This window comes from Patagioenas fasciata, chromosome Z (assembly GCF_037038585.1).
Source record: "Patagioenas fasciata isolate bPatFas1 chromosome Z, bPatFas1.hap1, whole genome shotgun sequence".
NCBI classification, from domain to species: domain Eukaryota; kingdom Metazoa; phylum Chordata; class Aves; order Columbiformes; family Columbidae; genus Patagioenas; species Patagioenas fasciata.
The window spans coordinates 45,069,093-45,090,140 of NC_092560.1; the positions used below are offsets into that span (position 1 = coordinate 45,069,093).

The following is a 21,048-nucleotide window of genomic DNA, read 5'->3' on the forward strand; positions in this document are numbered from 1 at the left end:
TCCAAACCACTGACAGCAGTGGATTCAGCAGTACTTGGAAAAAGTGAAAGGGTACAAGTATTTTTTTTCCCTTTCTTTTTGCTATATTTATATAATGGGATTTGGAAGGTGGCTGGAACTATATAGAGCACACTGTTCTAAGACAGTCACTGCAAGTGACTAACCTTTGGGATTATAAAGTGATAATAACTTTGTTGTTTTGGTTTGTTTTTTTCTTTTTAACTTGTGATTTGGGAAAACAATATAAGAGTTTTTGTGTGTGTGACAGAGAACCTTTCCTATTGATTTACTTGGTCTTAATAGGGAGGTAGGAACTGCTTACTATTAGGTAGAGGGCAGGAGTTTTCCATATCCAAATTATCCTATGCATTTGAAGAAGCTAGGAAAAGTGCAAATATGTATGTGTCTTGTGTACATAAATTATTACTTAATATCATTCATTGCTTACTTTTGTATGCAGAATTTTCTGAAAAAATTAGGCTAAGCCTAACTTACATGGATATTGGCTGAATTGCTTTAGTGACACTCAACTGGGTGATAATTTGTAGCTTCTACAATTTCTGTAATTAAGTCAACCCTCAAGGACATCTTGTACATTCTTGATATTTGTGCATGTAAATGGTTTCTTTGTGCACTGCAGTCCTGTAGAAACAAAACCTAAACCAGGAAGAGACAAACTTTTTTTCATGTATCAGTTACTATTGCAAATCTGGTTCTTCCTTCCAGTTACCCTTCCAAGGAGGGTACTTTCTAGAAGAAAAAGTATTTTGTGAGGCATGTAGCCTAATGATAACATTTCTTACAGAATTTTTTGTAAACTTTTGAATACAATGGTTATTGAACGAAGTTTTGGAAAGTTGCTACATACATACAAATTTTTGCTACATACATACAAAGTCTTAAACATCTTTCCTATTTTCCTGTCTTGGAACAAAAGTTTCAGGAACTCCTAAAATTGCATACGTTTACTGTATAGAATTAGTTGGCCTATTACTTTCTTGACTTGGCCTATTACTTTCTCTAGTAAATCTTACTGCCTTTTAGTGTATTTTATTTTCTTAATGCCTCAAAGGGAGTAGACAATTGCGAAATTATTTCAAGAATTAATAGCAACCTGCTAGAATGCTTTTTCTCCAATACTTGGCATCTTTCATATGTTCCATCTTCCTGTTTTTTTCAAATTAAGTCAGTTTGTTTAGATAATTCTGTGTTTATCTTAAATGGCAGCTTACTCCATCTGGAAGCATCTCACTGATAAAATCAATGCAGGTTATTAAAAATCCTGTGAAGACTTGTGACAAGGTCTATTCCTTAATCCAGAGTTTGACTTCTCAGATCAGGCAAAGAATGGAAGATCCGAAGTCTGCAGGTACTTAACCATTTTTGTAGTTATATTTGCTTTCTCTTGATTACCTCTGAGAGAGAATCGTAACATAACTTTTCTTCATTAAACTTGTATTTAGCAGAACTTGAATCAACAATCATTTAGGGGTTTTCACAGACTGATTCCATATGCATAATTTTAGAGTAAAAAGCGGGAGGAACACATGGCCATATTTCAGCTAAGGGCTTTTTGTGGTGTTCAGAAGTTCAGGCTAGTCCTCGAATGTTTGCAGAAATTCTTGTCTTAATTATTTCAAACTCAACAGTCTACAAAAGTAACAGGAAAAGCGGGTGGTACTAAGGCTAAGTTACATAGGTACATTTTTATTACTTATGTGTCTTTGTTGAAGATCTGTTGCTTGCTGTATGATGTGTATTAGTACTGCATAGAATGCTGCTCAATATTAATGCTGGTGAACCAATGACCCAGGAAAACTAGATCTGGAAATGACCACAGGACATTTTTGGTACTAGCTGAATACTGGAATAATTGCTGTCAGTGTTCTCTGCTGTGTATAGTATACAAACAGCTTCTGTTCTGAGGTTGAGCAGTGCAATTGTCACCTGCATATAGTATCAGGGTTTTTTGTCTATTTGCTCTAATCTCCTGTCATGCAATGGGGATAATCCATCCTTTCTGCTGATCTCTTGCCTCTTGCTGTTAACACATACAAGAGAGAGAGACAAATGGGATATGTGGTCTGTTTTAAAACATACATGTTGACCTACTTCTCTTCCTCCCTCCTAGAATTTTCTTACAGCTTTTTTTGGTTGCTTTTTTTTTTTTTTAAATATATGAACTTTGATGTAGGATACTTTATTCTTGGTGCCGTTGTTTTGCTTAAAGGGCCAGCCGTGCATTTCTGCAGCAAAGCTTTCTACTATCTTGATGTAATTATGTAATTGTGATGCTTTCAGCAGTAAAATTAGCCATAGGCATGTCTGTTCCCTCGTCAAAGTAATGCAGTTTACTTATTTGATTCATTTTATTCCTCTGTATTCAACTGTTACTACTATGTCATTAAAATTGCCCTTTTGTTCCTTGTAAGATCTTGATTACTTATATGATATATGTGTCCATCCAGATATTCAGCTGTACCACAGTGAAACATTAGAACTGATGCTGCGCAGGTGGGCCAAACTGGAAAAGGACTTTAAAACAAAAAATGGAAGATATGATATTAGCAAAATTCCTGATATTTACGACTGTATAAAATATGATGTGCAGCACAATGGCTCCTTAAAATTAGAAAACACAATGGAATTATACAGGCTTTCAAAGGCTTTAGCTGACATTGTGATCCCTCAGGTAAGCATTTTCGGTTATTAAATAGGATAGATTGTAGAAGAAATTCTTTTCATATTTTGTGAAAATGTCTACTCCTGTCTTTTCTATTGAGGGTTCCTGTATTTTGCAGTAATAGAAGTCTTTAATGTTACCTTCTGTGTTTTGGTTACGAGCCAATTATTTTTTATAAGAAAAACTTGTTTCATAATTCATTAAACTGTGTTCAAAGTTAATTTCTCTAGCAATTTAAGCTGTGAACATATCTGCTTCCCTTACTGCAGTGTATTAAAATGGTTCATCTCAGTCATTTGTCATAGATTTAAGTGGAGCCTCTGTGAACAACTGTGTATTCTGAAATTGCGTTTAATTTCATTCTGCCTGCTTTTAGAAATTTGATTTTCAGACTCTTTGAAAATGATGCTTTTAATCCTAATTTATCTAATTTCAGTTGTTTTAAGCAATTGAAATTTCAAAAGACCTTTCTGCCAAGTTTCATAGAATTTCAGGCCAGCAGACAAGTTAAACTTCCGTACAAGAGGCTGTTAAACTCCTGTTAGCTTTAAAATGTTGTAGGCTGCAGAACATTAAATTGCTTTGTGATAACAGACTGAACCTTTCTCCAAGTGTCCCTGCAGTTACAGAGCATTGTTGTAAGAGGTATATTATCTGTATCATATGCAGTGAGAAACTTCTTCCTCTCCCCATCTCTCTAACTCCCTTGTACAAAAAGAGCAGTAATACTAAGTATGTGTTGTGTTATGTGGGCCTCTTAAGCTTAAATTTTTAATAGTGTTAGATAAGAGTAGGTAAAAATTAGGACACATGGAGGAGGAAGAAAAATTTTTAAAAATGTGATAAGCCTACATACTGCAAAGGAAAAGTGCTTATGTTCCTTTCTGGTGTGACTAGAAGACGCGTCATAATGATGTGAGCACTTTCATATTGTGCAGTACAGAGTATGAAGCTTTTGGAAGAGCAGATTTTTAAATATTGTAAATGCTGTAGCAGATATAGTACTTTCCAGTTGTATTTAACTACCATTTCAATATTCTTTGAGGTGAATAGGATATCTTCTGTTTACCCCAACCTAAGAGAGACTTATTAAATACATAATGTGCCTATGTCTCTTTATTGACTGGTTTTGGGGTTTTTGTGTTTTGTTTTGTTTTGTTTTTTAAAGTTACTTGAAATCAGTTGACATGAAATGCATCATAAATGTCTAAATCCGGGGCAGGGATTCCCCAGATATTTTGCTTAAGAAAAAGAGCATCATACCTGAGGGTGAATCCACTTTTGTGGTTTAACTAGTGAATTAAAAACTCTGTCAAATTTAACAGCAAAAAGGCATACCCTTGTTACTTGAAGGGACACCAGTAATCAAACGTAATAAAAATGTTACACAAAACAGTTTGCAGCCAGAGTAAACTAATAGATTACTAATTGGTTTTAGTAGACAAGCTTTCAATTAGAAGACCTTTTAATCTTTAACTGAATTTTAAAAGTCATTTTCTTCTTACACAGGAATATGGTATTTCTAAGGCTGAGAAACTAGAGATTGCCAAAGGTTACTGCACTCCTTTAGTTAGAAAAATCCGTTCTGACCTTCAGAGAACTCAAGATGATGATACTGTAAATAAGCTTCACCCTCTGTAAGTTTTTTACATTGTTACATTACTTTCTTAATGGAGATATTCCATAGCTTTCACATTGAAGATACCTTACTAACTCGTAGTACTTTAAAAAGTATGATTTGTTTATTTGTTGACTGCTGTTTCTAAAATAGGGACACAACTCATTATGATCTAATAAGATTCTTCTATTTCAAGTTACTCCAGGGGTGTTATGTCCCCTGAACGCCATGTTCGTACACGACTGTATTTCACCAGCGAGAGTCATGTCCACTCCCTGTTATCCACACTTCGTTATGGTGCCTTATGTGATGTAAGTTGAACACTTTTTCTATTGAAGTTCTGATATTTTGAGAGGAACCAAAAGGCTTCTTTCTTACTAAAATTGTAACAATTGAAAGCTTAACTTTCTTAAGTGGCTTTGAAATGTATTGCACCTTTTCAAACATTAGATTTCCTATTATATATGCAAAGACATATTTAAAATTGCTGTTGTGCACACTGGTGGAAATCAGCATGCCCTTTGAAGTAATGCTGAGTTCCATGTGAAAGAGAACAAAAAATGTTTCTGTAAATACATCCGCAACAAAAGGAAGGCTAAGCATAATCCCTATTCTCTGATGGATGTTGTGGTAAAGGTAGTGATAGAGGATGATTGTTAGGCTGAGGTGCTAACTGCCTTCTTTGCCTCAGTCTTTAACAGTAAGACCAGGTTTGCTTCAGGTACACAGTCCTGTGAGCCAGAAGACAGGATCAGAGAGCAGAAAGAAGCCCCAGTAATCCCAGGGGAAATGGTTAGTGACCTGCTACACCACTTGGACACCCATGGGTCTATGGGGCCAGTTGGGATCCATCCAAGGGTACTTGAGGGAGCTGGCGGAGGTGCTCACCAAGCCACTTTCAATTATTTATCAGCAGTATTGGCTGACCAGGGAGGTCTCAGTTGACTGGAAGCTGGCAAATGTGATGCCCTGATTCCAGGCCTGTCAGTCTGAACTCAGTACTGAGAAAGGTCGTGGAACAGATGATCCTGAGTGCCATCACGTGGCATATACAAGACAACGAAGCAATCAGACCCAGTCTGCATGGGTTTATGAAAGGCATGTTCTGCTTGACCAGCCTCATCTCTTTGACAAGGTGAACTGCTTAGCGGATGAGGGAAAGGCTGTGGATGTTGTGTACTTATACTTTAGCAAAGCCTTTGGAACCATATCCCACAGCATTCTCCTGCAGAACCTGGCATACTCTTTGCTAACTAAAGAACTGTCTGGATGGCTGGGTCCAAATAGTTGTGGTGAATGGATTCAAATTGAGTTTGCAGCCAGTCACAAGTGGTGTTCTCCAAAGCTCAGTATTGGGGCCAGTTCTGTACAATCTCTTTAATCTGGATGAGGGGACTGAGCACAGCCTCAGTAAGTTTGCAGTTGACACCAAGCTGGATGAGAGTGTTGATCTGCTGGAGAGTAGGAAGGCCATACAGAGGAATCTGGCCTGCCTGGATCATTAGACTTGAGACCAGTTTTATGAGGTTCAACAAGGCCGATTGTTGGGTCCTATACTTGGGTCACAACAACCCTAGGCAGTGCTACAGTCTTGGCAAAGACTGGCTGGAAAGCTGCCTGGCAGAAAAGGACTTGGGGGGTATTGGTGGACAGCAGGCTGCACATGAGCCAGCAGTGTGCTGAGGTGCCCAAGAAGGCCAACAGCATTCTGACTTCTATAGGAATAGTGTGACCACCAAGACTAGGCAAGTGACTGTCACCCTGTACTGAGTGCTTTCAAGACCCCACCGTGAATACCCTGCTCAGTTTTGGGTGCCTCTCTGCAAGAAAGACATTGAGATACTGGAGAGAGTTCAGAGAAGGGCAACAAAGCTGGTGAAGGGTCTGGAGCACAAGTCTTATGAGGAGCAGCTGAGGGAACTGGGGCTGTTTAGCCTGGAGAAAAGAGGCTGAGGGGAGACCTTATTGCTGTCTACAACTACCTGAAAAGAGATTGTAGCATGGAGGGTGTTGGTCTCTTTTCCCAAGTAGGAAGCAATAGGACAAGAGGAAATGGCCTCAAGTTGTGTCAGGGAAGGTTTAGATTGGATATTAGGAAAAAATTTCTTTGTGGAAAGTGTTGTCAGTCACTGGAACAGGCTGCCCAGGGAAGTCGTGGAGTCACCATCCCTGGAGGTGTTTAGAAGACGTGTAGATGAGCTTCTTAGGGACACGGTTTAGTGCCAGAGTTAGGTTATGGTAGACTTGATGATCTTGAGGGTCTCTTTCAACCAAAATGTTTCTATATGTTCAGCTGTGTATTTTATGGTCTCAAAGTGTTTTGAAATGGGCAGATAATCCATTTTTTTGTCTTACGTTATTACCTGTAATTCTTCCAAGTCTTTTTGTTTAAGTTACTATTCAGGGTTCTCTTGAATTCCTTTTTGGACTGGATTATTATTTTTCACCATTAGCATATTGCCAAGATCTCCCTACCTGACTTAAGGAATCCTCACATAGTGCAAACTTTCTCCTATTCGGTGCATGGTCTTACTTTCCTATACTGTTGTAGAATACCTTGAAGGTGATCCATTATTCTCCATCTGATTGGCTTTGAAACCAAAGACAAAAAGAGACAAGGTCTCTGTATTCAGAAATTACTTAATTGAAGTCTTGGAGAGCATAAATGCCGCACCACAAAGCCTACATGGCTGCTTGTAAGATAGACCTTGATTAATATACTAACTCTTGGAATGGTTGTATTGACATAACTTGCTTCTGGTACTGGATGACTAAACTCACTGATGGCAAAGGCATTTTTAATCCTAGAGCTCTGACACGTGTGCAACAGCAGATACACCTAGTTCTAGGTTGAAAAACTTTTACGTTTCCTTGGTGGATTGGATTCCTTGGTGGATTACTAAATGTATTTTTTTCCAGAGGGTTAAAAAAGGTGAATATTCATTTTTAAGTAGCTTGGAATGTGGTGGTTGATTATCCTCTATGTACTAGAAGCCTCGAGTGTCTGTTTGACTTGTAGAGTGAGGTCTAAAAACATTTTCCATAATATACTAGTTGAAATGAGTTTATTGCAAAATTATCAATTCCCATCAGGAGAGTTTAAAGCAGCACCTCTGTCTACAAGACATGTATCATAATTGGCAAAAGAACACAAAAGATAAAATGAAATAAAATACAAAACCTTCTGATCTCCACTTTTCTTTCATTTGATGAGTAATTTTAAGTGAGGTTTTTTTCTGATTGTGTCTCTTTGTTTTTTTTTTCCTTATCTGTGAAAAGCTTCGTACTTCTGCTGTGAATGTAAAATCCATGTAAATGAGGCAAAAAAAGAAATAACTAGTCTTTTTTAAAGAAAATAGCTGGGTTTTATTTGTTGATTTTTTTTTCCCTTCATAAGGAATCAAAAGATGAACAATGGAAACGAGCTATGGATTATTTAAATGTTGTAAATGAACTCAATTACATGACGCAGATTGTTATCATGCTTTATGAGGATCCAAACAAGGTATTTAAAATGGATAAATATCTTCAGAAACAACTAATACTAAGCTATGTATTAATGCATAAACCTATTCAATCACTTTCCTTCAGGAACTTTCTTCGGAAGAACGTTTTCACGTAGAGCTGCACTTCAGTCCAGGAGCCAAAGGCTGTGAGGAAGATAAAAATTTACCAGCTGGATATGGATACAGACCTGCCTCCAGAGAGGTAAGGGTTACACCTTTCCTTTCCACTGGGAAATTGTTAGGCAAAAAGTACAAATATTTTTATTTTGGTAGAAAAATATCTGGTAAAATATAGGCAGTCCCAATGTGTTATTCCATTTTTAATGGACACTAACTTAATGGACACAGATAATTTGGACTTCTATGGCTTTGCCAGAATTTTTGCTAGAAATATGAAATACTGATTGTAAGAAAAGTTATATCAACATCAGTGTCACATCAGTGATATTCTGGCAACTGAAATAATTATTTAAGAAAGTAAGGTAGTTTGGCACGCTTATGTATGGGCAGGTCTGTGGAGTTACCATCTGCTTTTTGAGAAATAAATGAAAGCAAAGCTTGGCGGGAATTTATTGACTTGTGGGGCCAGGATTTTATTACTATGTCAACAGAAAATTGGAGAAGATACGTTGGCTGAACAATATGGTTAGTTAGGGTTACACTAACATGCAGTGGCTGGTTAGAAGCAAATACACAGACATTATTAAATTAAAGCAATTTGTTCAACAAGATGTGATTTACATCTTGTATTTTTAAAATTGGCTTGCTTTATGTTTGCGCAGAAGAGTTATTGAGCAGCCGCCTCTGTCTAAATGTTGTAAGGTATGAAGCTGTTGAAAATGAATTATGTATTGTTTGTAGAATGAAGGCTCAAAGAAAACATCTCATAGAAATGATAGTGATGAGGAGACACATGCTCCTAAAAGAGATGAAACGGATCGGTCAGTAGTGATGTTCAAGCCAATGGTGTCAGACCCAATTCATATACACAGAAAGTCACCCCTTCCAAGATCCAGGAAGATTGGTTCTGTTGAAGTAAGTGTTTATGTTCCAGATAATGTCTTTCACATGAATTAATTTTTGTTTACTTAAAAAAAAATAATAATTCTGCTTTTGATTACACAGAACCAGTATGATGTTATATCTCACAAAGGATAGTTCTTATTCTATGGGAAATATTCCATGGCAGTGATTTGTCTGAAGGATTTTTTTTTCATTAATTATTATTTTGCAATAAGACTTATTTCTTTTTTTCTTTCTAAGCCATTTTAGAAAAGCTGATATTTGAAAATGAAGACTTTTTCAGTCTAAACCTACATCTTCAAACTAACATACATTGCTTTCATATTCATCCTTACAAGAGAGCTGCTATTGGGAAATAAGCAAACCTTCAAGGTGACCATGCAGAGAGGGAATGGAGGGATTGGGGGAAGTAGGGGAGGTGCAGGAGGTGAGAGATGTCTTCTGCTGTATTTGCTTTCACGTGGGGTAAAAGTGACTCTACTTATCAAGCATTTGAAGGTAAGAGAATAAGCTGGAAGCTTTTTTTCAGTGGGTGGGGTTTATGATTCATTAATTCTTTAGATAACATCTTGAACAGTCTAGTCTCCTGTCTTGAAGGCCAAGACATCTAGATATGCTTCATAGATACGGTTTTAATGTCACAGAGGTGTGCGGATGCACAGTAGTATCGTTGATACCATTTGTGTGGTTATCTGGCAAAACTTCAGATGAGGCATAGTGGCACTTCTGTGATATTAATGCCAGAAGCAAACTAACAGCTTCTTAATCCCTCATTTTCAGTTGCTTAAAACCATCAGAAATGAAGATTCACACCAAAAGCTTTTCCTTTTATGTTTGTGTTTGGAATGGTCTGTTTGTATGTAAAGAAAGTATACAGATTTGCAAGTAACTTGATTATTGGTAGTGTGGAGAGAAAAAGATGCATGGTTCCCTTCTGTAAGGATATCTGTATAACTTCACATGGCTTCCATAAATTAACAGACATAATAAATGTGAATATCTTACATTTTCTATTTCCAAGTTTTCTCATAAACAAATGCTCACAACAATAATAGTTTGGATTTTTAAAAGCTGTTTTCACTACGATCATGCAAACTCCCCTCCTAGTTATGAGTTCACATACACACAACTTAATAGCCTATGACTTCAAACTTTTAAACATTTTCATTTTCATAAATGATGTAAAAGTTACTTTCAAATGGTATCACTAACATAAATTGCTAAATTTTGGCTGTGCAGACGATATATATTCAGATGGAATGTGTTTTCAGCATTCAGTGCTTGTTTATTTGCTGGAAGAAAACAGCAGATTTAAAGAAAAGATTCACTATGCTTTTTTTTTTTTTTTAAGTAAAATTGGAAGTTTCATCTGGCCTACTGAAATCTGCAAAGCCAGTATTTGGAATATTTAAACCAAATGATGTTTTGAAATGTTTGAAAAAGTAATTGCAACGTAAACTGCAACTGCCTTTAACATTATTTTTTCCCCTATAAGGCAATTCTCTCTTCACTTACGTCCATTAATTTGAAAGGACACTGTCAGGTGTGAGATTATATGGAAGTTTTGATCTGGGGTATAGTCACCAATATTTACAGAAGGGTTGCAACTGTGATTGAGTCATGAAAATTAAAAAAATATTGTTCTAACAGTAAAACAAGTTGGCATTGGAAATAAATTTCTGTATTCTAAACATGTTGATTGCTAATGATACGTAATGATGTAGGACGTGGAGTACTCTTACCCTGACACTGTCCTCCTCCCTTGCTGTCTTAATAGGTATGCAGCATCAGATAATTTTTAGTGCTTTTTTAAGTTTGGAAAACTACTACCTGTTGGGTTGGTGCCACTGCCAGTGATCAGCTGTAAAGTCTCAAAGGCAATTCTAAAAACGAGAATCTTTTAGAAAAGGTTATAGACTAGAAATGAAAACTCCTACATAATAAATAGGAAAGTTTAATGTTCTTAGAGAGGATGTATGTCAAGGATAACAGATGTTCTGTTTCCAGCATGTGGAAAATTCTTAAAATTATGAATCAACTATTGATAACAATTACTCTTCTCTCATATCTAATAATTAGTCTAGCAGAAATTTTATTAAAGTGTTGTGTTGAAAGAGATAATTGGATGAAAAGATGTAAGTAGAACTCATAACTTCCTAATATTGTAATATCACTTTTCCCTATTCACTGTTTAATAGTTTTAAAAGCAGTATATAAAAGGGTGCAAGGAGATTGTGGGTTTTTTGGGGGGTTTTTTGGTTTTTTGTGTGTGTGTGGGTTTTGTTTGTTTGTGGTTTTTTGTTTTTTTTTTTTTTTTTTTGTTTGTTTGTTTGTTTGTTTTTTTCTTTTTCTTTTCTGTTAATTTGGCTCTGTTGAATCTAACTTTGCATGCTTTGCTGTTTTTTGCCCCCTTTCTCACTTCCAGGAAGAGAGCCCCCTGAGTGTGTCTAGCCCAGAGTGTATTGGTACCTGGCTGCATTACACCAGTGGTGTGGGTACTGGGCGTCGAAGACGCAGATCAGGGGAACAAATCACTTCTTCCCCTGTCTCCCCTAAATCATTGGCTTTCACATCCAGTATTTTTGGCTCATGGCAACAGGTTTTTAAACTTTACTTCATTAAACGTTATTATGCATTCCAAGCAACAACCAACTGTCTTTAAGGACATCTAATCCCTTGTTATGGATTATGTTTGAAGCAAATTCTTCCACTCTTAAAATGACTTCCCGAGAATGTTTGGGGGAAAAAGAGCAACTGCATGCTTTTCCATTGAATGTGTTACACATTTTACTAAGAATTTGGTTTCTTTATAGGAATTGCAAATGTTACCAAAGTAAAAAAGACTTAGTTTGCTGCCTGATGAAACAGATTACTGCTTTGGTTTAGTTGTCCTTTAAGACTTTAAAACCAGCATTGCTTAAATTGGTGGTAGGTAAATTGAAAAACATTTTTTTTAATAATTGCAACCAATACCATTTAAAATAATTTACTTGATAGTTCATATTGCTATTCAAAACTTGTTTTGCATATATCATATTTTCAGTGGCCTGGTATTAACTATTGCAGGGAACAAACTCTAGCACTAATAATTCTTGCCTTCTGTATCTGGAGGTATCTGAAACTCGCAACACAGTACATCATCCATTGACTTGTGTGACATTTTGAAGCCTTCTAAATGTTGGTAGGGGAAAGGCAGGAAAAAAGAAGTGGTAAATTTTTTTTAAATACCAGTGAAGATTGTTTTTTATGTTGAGATATTGTTTACATGTATGACAATGGATGGTGTTCTGTTAATAATTTCTTTGAAAATTTTCATATTTTCTTTTTATTGTGGAAAATTCTAAATTTATTTACATAGGAAAAGTTTATATCAGTAAAGGCTGTGAGCATCTGAAGATTATTCTGATTGAGCCCGTGCATGGATCAGTGATTGTATGGTGTCCTCAATAGCTTGTCTGTCTTTCCTTCCCTCCCCTCCTTTTTTCAATACAGGCGCAGTTTAGGAGAGTGCATTTGGTAAAATGAAATAAAATGTCTCAAATGTCTGTTCTCATATCTGTCTTGTTATGTGTCCTTTCTCATTCTGAATGCTTGCTTTGCACCACTTCATTGCAAGGAACTCATATGTGAAATGGACTCCCTTCAGAAGGGGAATATTGCATGATCTTTCATGTTTCTTTACCTATTTTTACTAACACTTATCATACAGCTTATTAACACTTGTCTGTCTGAAACAGGCTGCTGTATCAAGTTAAATGGACGTTTCATGCTGCTGTTCTACTTGCCCTTATTTTTCTGTTCTTTATATCCAGGTCCTATCAGAAAGCAATAGTAACTTACGAACACCGAGAACTATTCTGGAACAAAAGCAGAGTGGTCTAGGTATGTGCCTACAATTGAAATTTTGCTTGATGTTAGCAGCTTTTCACCTGCCTGTTGTTCTGTACAGTTGTACATTCTTTGAATAGCTTTTTTTTTTACAGGACCCAATAGTACTTTTTCTCAATAATATATGCTGAGTGTCTGCCTATGAACTGGACAATTTTTCTGCAGCAAAAGTTTTTAAATAAATTATAACTGAAAAGAGCAAATTGTTTGAGACTGTTCACACTATTAACTCTATACTGCTCACAACAGGTACACAGGATTATTTTTAACATAAAGTAGATTTTTAAGATAATGTAGCTCATGACCGTGTTTTTGGGTTTTGCAAAATTTTGAATTGAAATGGCCTGCACTGGAAACCGTTAAAACACTTTTCTTGAAAATTAGCATTTCCTACTGTTGGCTATTGATGGAATTGAAGGTGTTTTACTGCAAGGAGGTGGATGGGTAATGAACCTCGAGTTTCTTGATAATATCAGGGGTTTTGCACACATTCCCTCTCCTAAAATCAGTTTCTTCCTTTCAGCATTAGAATGAGTCATACTATAATTCAATGAGTTGTTTCAAATTATTTTAATATAAGTGGGCCTTCTCTGTTGTTTCTTTGAAACAGGCATCCATATGACTGATATGCAAACATATGAAATCTTTCACTACTGTAAATCAATATTGCATTTTATTCTGTGTGTCTTTCCGTGAGAAAAATGAGGAAAATGCATAAGCTATATGCATAAACTCAGAAGTAGCTTTTCCTTTCTTTGTAAAATCTGTATTTGTTTTAGGCTATAATCTTTTTGTGATACTTTTCTCCGTATTATTTTTTGCCTTAGTAAAATGCATACATCAGGTGCTCTTGTTTATCAAAGTCATGGTTTTTATTGTGTGCTTGCTAAAGTTAAACAACTTTTCTTTTGCCAATGTGCCACACAATATGGCTTGTGGAACTTGATGTATTTCCATGTGTAGATTAAGATATTACATTTGTTACGAAAGGCTTTTGCCACAGACCAGGCACCTGTTTATTTTGGCTGTGATTGGTCACATGTGCAAGTAATGTTTCCCCTCAGTGGGTCATTGAAAGTAATGAAAGGAAGTATCACTGGATAGATAGCTGGTTTTCAAAAAAAATCTGCTACTACTTATCTAAAATGTAAAAGATAAGTTCTGAGTGAAAAACCACTTCTCCTTTCAACTGGGAGTAAAAACTAAAGGAAAAAAAATGCAGCTTTTTTTTCCATTTTGTTTATTGTTATATGTAAATTTCATTTGTGGTTGATGCTTTTGAAAATTATTTTCATATCTCTGTCTGTGGCTTTCAGTGATTTGTTAAAACTCCCATCCTAGTAGCAGGAATTGTATGAGTTGTAACAAAAGTACTCTTCCTTGCACAGAGAGATAGAGAAGTCGTCTCAGGAACGGGATTCAAGCTAAACTTGATGGACTTTTACGTATTTTCAGTTTGTAACATTGTCAATGATGGTAGCTGAAATATGCATACAGTATTTCTAATTTGGTTAACTTCTTTTGGTCTTAAAAGGGAAGTATTTCCAGATTAAGACTGTGGAAATGCATGGATACTTCATTGCAGCTTGTCATCTCAAAGGTTGATTTGGATGAAAGCAATGAGCAGTATTCTTCCAGTTTGTATTCATTGCAGAACTGCAGGTTTTAAAACACACAACTTTCACATCATCATCATCATCATCATCACCATCATCATCATCATCATCACCATCATCATCATCATCTTGGTTTTGTTTTGTTGTGTTGGTTATGTTTACATTGATGCTAACTGGTAACTTTTCTTTACCAAAAGTGAAAACAGGACAAGAACTCACTTTGTTAAAGCCAGTCCTCTCTTTGCACATATAGCAGAGGGTGCTGTGTCATGAGTAGAAGCACAATAAATTATGATAGTTTCAGCCTACAAGTACTACTCTGACATTACAAGCATATTGTGAACCTGTCCAAGGCACTGCCAAAAGCTGCCTTTTGTGTGGTAAGAGCCATGTGCTTGCATGCTGCATGCATCCCTAATGTGAATGGACGAACACCTGGTTGTTGTATGTATTTTCTCTAACTCCCATCAGGGTCTCACTGTGCGGGCCTGTTTAGCACCTCAGTGCTCGGGGGTTCTTCAAGTGCACCTAACCTACAGGACTATGCTCGTACTCATCGTAAAAAGCTGACTTCTTCTGGCTTCATAGATGGTATGTGCACACTCTCGCACATGCACGCACAAACCCATGTGCCACATTAAACTTCTAAAGATAAATTCTAGGTTACTGATTTTAGTGGAATCCTAGAATCCTTTGCCTTAGTATTAATACTATGAGTTTCTGTTAACTTCTTTATTGCCCATAGTTTGCTTATGTTTAACTGAATAGCCTAGTTAATTCTTGTTTCTATTTTGAATTGAACACTAGCTCACAGACTTGTAATACTTGCCAGGGGATTTCAGTAAGTGCATCTTTTAAGTAAACTAAAATTTTGGGTTTTAAATTCTCATTTTAAACTTCAGGTTTTATCATTACTTATCAGTCTTGAGATTAAATAAATAACTTGGAGCATATACAAGGAATGAAAGAAATTATAAACTAATAACTTAAATACTGATGGTGAAAATTTTAGGATTCCTGACCTTTTTTTTGGTGGGGTTTGGATTACAAAGGAACAGGAGATTTCAGTTTTGGATAATCTGGGGTAGAGAAGAAACTTTCTCACTAGATTTCAGAACGTAAAGATGCCAAAGCACACCTTTATAACTCTGTTGTGAAACAGTATTCATGCTGTTTTCCTCTCAATTCATTACTCAGTGTTCAACTCTAACCTGATATAACTTTGTATGCCAGAATCACCAGCTTATTCTGCTTGTTTTCATATACTTCATCACACATCTTGTAGTTACCAACAATCCAAATTTTCTTCTTTTTAACCTCTATTTGGATTTTAGCCGTTTTCCTTGGTCCCTTCTGCATGCCACTCAGTTCTAATACTTTCTCATCTTTTCTTTTTTTCTTCTTTCCTTTTTAAAAATGTCCCTCTTTTGGTAGCTGTTACAAATTTCAGGTACCTGTTTTTCTCTTTCTCAGACACCACACGTGGTTCTGCTGTTAAAAGGTTTTCTATCTCATTTGCTCGACACCCAACCAATGGTACGTTTTGCTTTTATTTTAAAAACAAAAAAACAAAAGGTTCCTTGCTTCATCCCTTTTATTTTTATTTCAAATATGGAGTGTACAGTATCATCCAGCCGTCTGTCGTTCCTAACTTCAAGCACAACTCCAAATATATTTGTAATCATTAGATATCCTAAATCCCTTCTGTACCATTCATTAGTATAAATACAACATCAAAATTCATTCCTTAGAAAAATCCTTGAAAAAATTGAAGTGCTACTGTTAATCATGATCTCTGTAATAAATTATTCTCCCCAATTTCTTGTGTGATCAGACTGTACGGTACAAGATAAAAACAGAATTAAATCTGATCTTTATTGGGCATGCACTTCTTAATAGCTGCTGCTTCTTCTTTGTCTTTCTTCTGCTGAGCTGTTTCCATGAGCCTCCTGATGCTAAAATAAATCACTGAATTGACAACTGGAATTTATTACTATCTTCTTGAAGTGATGCTAAATTAAAAAACTAAAGCAGAAGCTTTGGTTCCATTCCTGCGAAATTGCTATATTTGTCATCGGACAAAAATTTATTTTACCTTATCATACTTCTCTGTTCATCAGATGTGCAAATTACTTAAATATTGCACTAAAAACACAGCAAGAGAGCTGCCTGTTGCTTACATTGACCTCTTGACCTTCAAAAGTGAGAGTTAACTTGTCTTCAGTCTACCATAGTTACAAAAAAAGTCTGGTTTAACACACAGGACAGAGGTATGTCTTTCTCTTCCTCAGCAAAATTTTTCATGCCTACCCATCTAATGTGACTAAATAAGCCCAAAATATATCCTGTCCATGAAAACCAGACTCAGTCTTCAGCATCCACTGGATCTTAATGTAGCTTTTCTGGATTTCTTAGTTGCAGTTTTAAACTGTGCATGAGTGTTGGCTGATAGTGATATTATTGAAACTGCAGTGGAAATCATCAGCATTTTCGTGTTAGATTCAAAATGTATTTGCTTAGAAACAAGAATTTAAAAAAAGACTGAGATTTTGTTTGGCTTTGGTGAGAAGCAAAGTAGTCCTTTATTATATTTATTTGGGATCAATAGTGACTTTTTGCACTGCAGTTATTTCTGAAGGGAAACTGAAGGGAGGCTGAATTAATACCATTAAGACAATGTTTGATCTAAAAGGCCAACTCAAGTGTCGTATTTCAAATAGGGAAGTTAAGAGTCCAATTTTCTGTCTTTAGACTCAATATTTCCAAAACGTATAAGGTCAGAAAATCAGAACTGCATTTGAGTCTCAGTGTCTAATAATACTATTATTTTCTGTTCCCTTTAGCACTATCTTTTTGTGACTTCATTCTTTAAAAAGGGATCTAAATTGTTTTTAATGAATGCATTGATTGTTCTGATTAATTTAATAGAGCAGTTTTACAACATGTCTTTAACAAGGTTATGCATGCTGTATGAGCTTCTATGAAACCTAAGTATATTGCAGGTTTCCAAGGGTTCTCTACTAACATAAGAACATATTGATGTTGTTTTGTCTGTCCTCTGGACTATCATTGTGATTCTCCTTTTCCCTTTCACTCTGTTTTTTCTTATTTTTATGTTATTATCACACCCTCTTAACTCATTTCAGACTACCCCCCCATCTTTAGTTCAAGGAACATGGTGAAACAACTATCTTCTGACAGTGCTTTACCTTATTTTCTGGGCCTCTGTGCAGAACACCCACACCTCTTTAGGTGCTGGTCCATTTCCTCTGTGGAATTTCTAGGCTCCAGTGGTATGTCTCTATAGCTTTTAAATGTAAGACAGCAGGGTGGCTTTTTGAGATTCTGCGTTAACCCTTTCATTGTCTTGCCTTTTAATGGGGACAGTGCTTTAAGAATAAACGTAGCCAAAGCTCAAAGGCTGCTAGTTTACTGGAAAGTGCTTTTTAAAAGGGATACTGTCAGGCTTTTCATCATTAAAATTCACATTTATTTCTCAGAACATCATAAAATATTTATTATAAAATATTCAAATAAAACACTGTAGATAAATTTCCAGGTATCTTTTAAGTCATATCCCTTAGATGCAAAGATACTACAACAACATGCTGGGATATGGCTATCTGGTAGCAGAATTGCCAAAACTGAACAAAAACCTATAGAGGGGAAATTCCTGAAAGAATAAAACTTTTTTGTTTTCTTTTTTAAAAGGGCATGGGTGTATTTTTAAGTTCCTTTCTGGTTTTCTGTAACACTGCACTCTAACAGTAATAGTTACTAAAAAGTTAACCTGACATTGTCCCACTATGTTCTTTGCAAAATAATAAAAAAAAATCTCATCCAAATGATAGTGACTTTTCTGTCAGGGTAAAAAGAAAATTCTTGTATTTTACTGTAATGCAAAGAAAGGGTTTGCGCTTTGCATGCACGCATAGTTATTTAGGATATTAAAGTGTTTGCCAAACATCCTAGTGCTTACACTGAAGCTTAGATACTGCTGCTATAGGAAAACAGAAATTAAATATGTGGTGGTGTTTCTTTTGTACATTAAAACAAATTTCTATGAATTGCAACATTTTATTTGTAATATAAGTGAAGCTGACATAAGTACACTTCAGTTGATTGTATATTTGAAGTGACTGTCCCTCAAATTGGGGGCCAAGGTGGACAAGGTGGCCATTGGGAATGAAATTTTGTTGAGTTACTTCTCTATGCAAAGCACTAAATGGGGAGTGAATGGGGAACACTGGATATCATAGAAATATTGATACTTACCATTTTAGGGGATGGAACATTCACAGTCATAATGCTGTCTCTAATATATGTACCTTGAACTGAAATTCTAAACATTATTTCATTCACTATTGTTTCTTCATTTAAATAACTTCAAAGAGATGTACCAACTGTAAATTTACAATATTGAATTGCAAAGTTGTAATGTTACAGCTGTATGTTGAAAACACTAATGGACATATTTTCCTCTTCTGAAATGCAATTGGATGGAGAGCTGTGAATTGAATTATCAAACTTGCATCACTTTAGACAACTGGATTTTTTTTCCAAGATTTTTAAATGCTTTTTAGTATGTTAGTAATATGGATATGCATGGTTGGTATATCATCAATACTAATGTAGAAAAGCAAAGTTCAATAAATTTTTAGATTTTGGGTTGCTATAATACCTGCTCTAATATATGAAAATTCTAGTCTTTTGAGCACTCTTTTTAAATGCATAAAGGTAGGTGTAAATCTGTGTTACAAAGTTAAAACATGTAACCTCAAGGTACGAAAGTGCTAACAGTGATTTTCCTTTTATGTTGAAGGGAACGGTTTTTTTCACACAATACTGAAGATGATAGAATGTGAATTCTGCAAATTTTAGCATTTTATCTCATCTGCTAGCAGTTCACAACATAGCTATCCTGTATTACTTGTATGAGTGCGTTACCTGGTTAGTGTTGTGCCAGGTATGAGAATGGGTAGAGAAATTCTACCATTTCCTGACTATTTTTTTTTTCGTAATGTACTAAGTTTGTCTTAGAGGAAAGTTATCTTCCGTGAACTGCTCTGGGAGTAGAGCACACCTGTAATATTTGAAGACCACTTTATGTGTACACAGGATTTGTATCCCGTGGTATGTGACATGGTACCTTTAGTACACCCTGGAAATCAGCATATCTTGTTTGAAGTCGTATAGTATTTAATGTTCATGACTTCAAGAGTACTACGTCTGCATGTGCTGGTTTAAAATAAGTACTTATTATTGTGCATTAATATTTGCCCATACAATAGCTCAAAACTTGGCTTATGTTTGGAAATCTCTCTTCTTTTTTATTATTTTTCTTACAGGTTTTGAACTATATTCCATGGTGCCTTCTATTTGCCCTTTGGAAACTCTGCACAACTCATTGTCTCTGAAGCAGGTGGATGAATTCCTTGCCTCTGTTGCTGCTCCATCAAGGGAAAGTCTACAGGAAACATGTACTGATTTTAGTTTGTAATTATGCTCATCTTTAATTGTTAAATTAAATAAGTAAACTAAGAATACTGCTCTAAAAATGAAATATGTACATAAACCGTAATTTTAGTTTTTGCAGTATGGACACTGTCATAATTCACTGAAGTAATGTCTCTGACTGGGATTGTAAATTAAGGATTTAATGAAATCGTAATTTGCTTATTTCCTCACATTACCTCTCTCTACTGTCCACACTCTTAGCTGAATCACAAGGTATGCTTTTTATTGAGCATGCAGTATTTCCAGCTTTATACTATACTTTTGTACTGGCAGTAACCTCAGCAGTTTTACCTTGCACAAGCCTTTTGTATCTTAAAACTGTGTTATTTCCTGTTCCTTTCAATATTACTTTATTATTTGGAGTTTCACCTGTGGATTGCCTTACATAGTTTTCTCATGGTTTGTGCTGCATGTTTGATGTTTAAGTGATCCTGAAATGAAATACAAACTGAGTTCTATCCCTGTGCATGTGTCTGGGAAGATGACTCCCCATTGTGATTCTGCTACTGTGTATTTGGAAATGGTTTCAGTTAGGTCAGATTACCACATATTGAGTTGCTTGTGATTAATGTGTGAGGTGATTGAAACCTTATCTTCTTGAGGAAATGCCTAAAGACTCATACTTTAATCACAAAATTTGTACTGATACAAAGGTTACACAGGTGTTAGGATTTTTCCTTTTTTTTTTTTTTCTGTTATTTTAGTTTATAGAGTTATAGATTTTAGCAGCTAACTTGATATAGTAGGTCTCCTGTATCTGAGAAGGAACATAAGCAATTTAAGAAAACTGATACTATTTTAAAAGAACACAGCAAAGCTTACAGGTGTTTTGAAGATCTCAGCGATTTAAAATGCTTTGTTACACTGGTTAGGAAGTTTGCGTCTCTTAAAAAACAATTCAGAATTTAGAGTACACCAGATGAAAAAATATTTTTAAAAATCTGTCATACTGGTGGTCTGATTGTCACCTTTTAAAAAGCAATGGTTGGAAATCAGACCTGATAGAAATGAGGCTATAGGTGCTTTGTTTTTCTGCTTTCTTATAACATTTGAAAATTGTCTAGGGAATAATCTATTGTATGCACTTTCTATAGGCATTTTAGCCTAAATGCCTATTCTAGGGCAATTTTCATAACCTCTGAGAAGTAGCACCAATGCTTTTGCCAGTCCTCTGGCAAGGGAGCTGTTACTGAAATT

The 21,048-nt window shown here is 35.7% G+C and overlaps 1 protein-coding gene across 1 annotated transcript in view; it reads left to right on the forward strand.

Annotated features, from left to right (window-relative positions):
- The window catches only part of PPIP5K2 (diphosphoinositol pentakisphosphate kinase 2), a 59,869-nt gene that overhangs the window by 35,244 nt on the left and 3,577 nt on the right, over positions 1-21,048 (forward strand). The window contains exons 18-30 of the mRNA XM_071802110.1: positions 1,228-1,369; positions 2,469-2,692; positions 4,193-4,320; positions 4,498-4,612; positions 7,699-7,806; positions 7,893-8,009; positions 8,669-8,842; positions 11,256-11,429; positions 12,643-12,712; positions 14,806-14,925; positions 15,808-15,870; positions 17,481-17,627; positions 19,683-19,814. Of these exons, the coding sequence (XP_071658211.1) occupies positions 1,228-1,369; positions 2,469-2,692; positions 4,193-4,320; positions 4,498-4,612; positions 7,699-7,806; positions 7,893-8,009; positions 8,669-8,842; positions 11,256-11,429; positions 12,643-12,712; positions 14,806-14,925; positions 15,808-15,870; positions 17,481-17,627; positions 19,683-19,814 (1,714 nt within the window). The remainder of the gene's footprint in view (positions 1-1,227; positions 1,370-2,468; positions 2,693-4,192; positions 4,321-4,497; positions 4,613-7,698; positions 7,807-7,892; positions 8,010-8,668; positions 8,843-11,255; positions 11,430-12,642; positions 12,713-14,805; positions 14,926-15,807; positions 15,871-17,480; positions 17,628-19,682; positions 19,815-21,048) is intronic.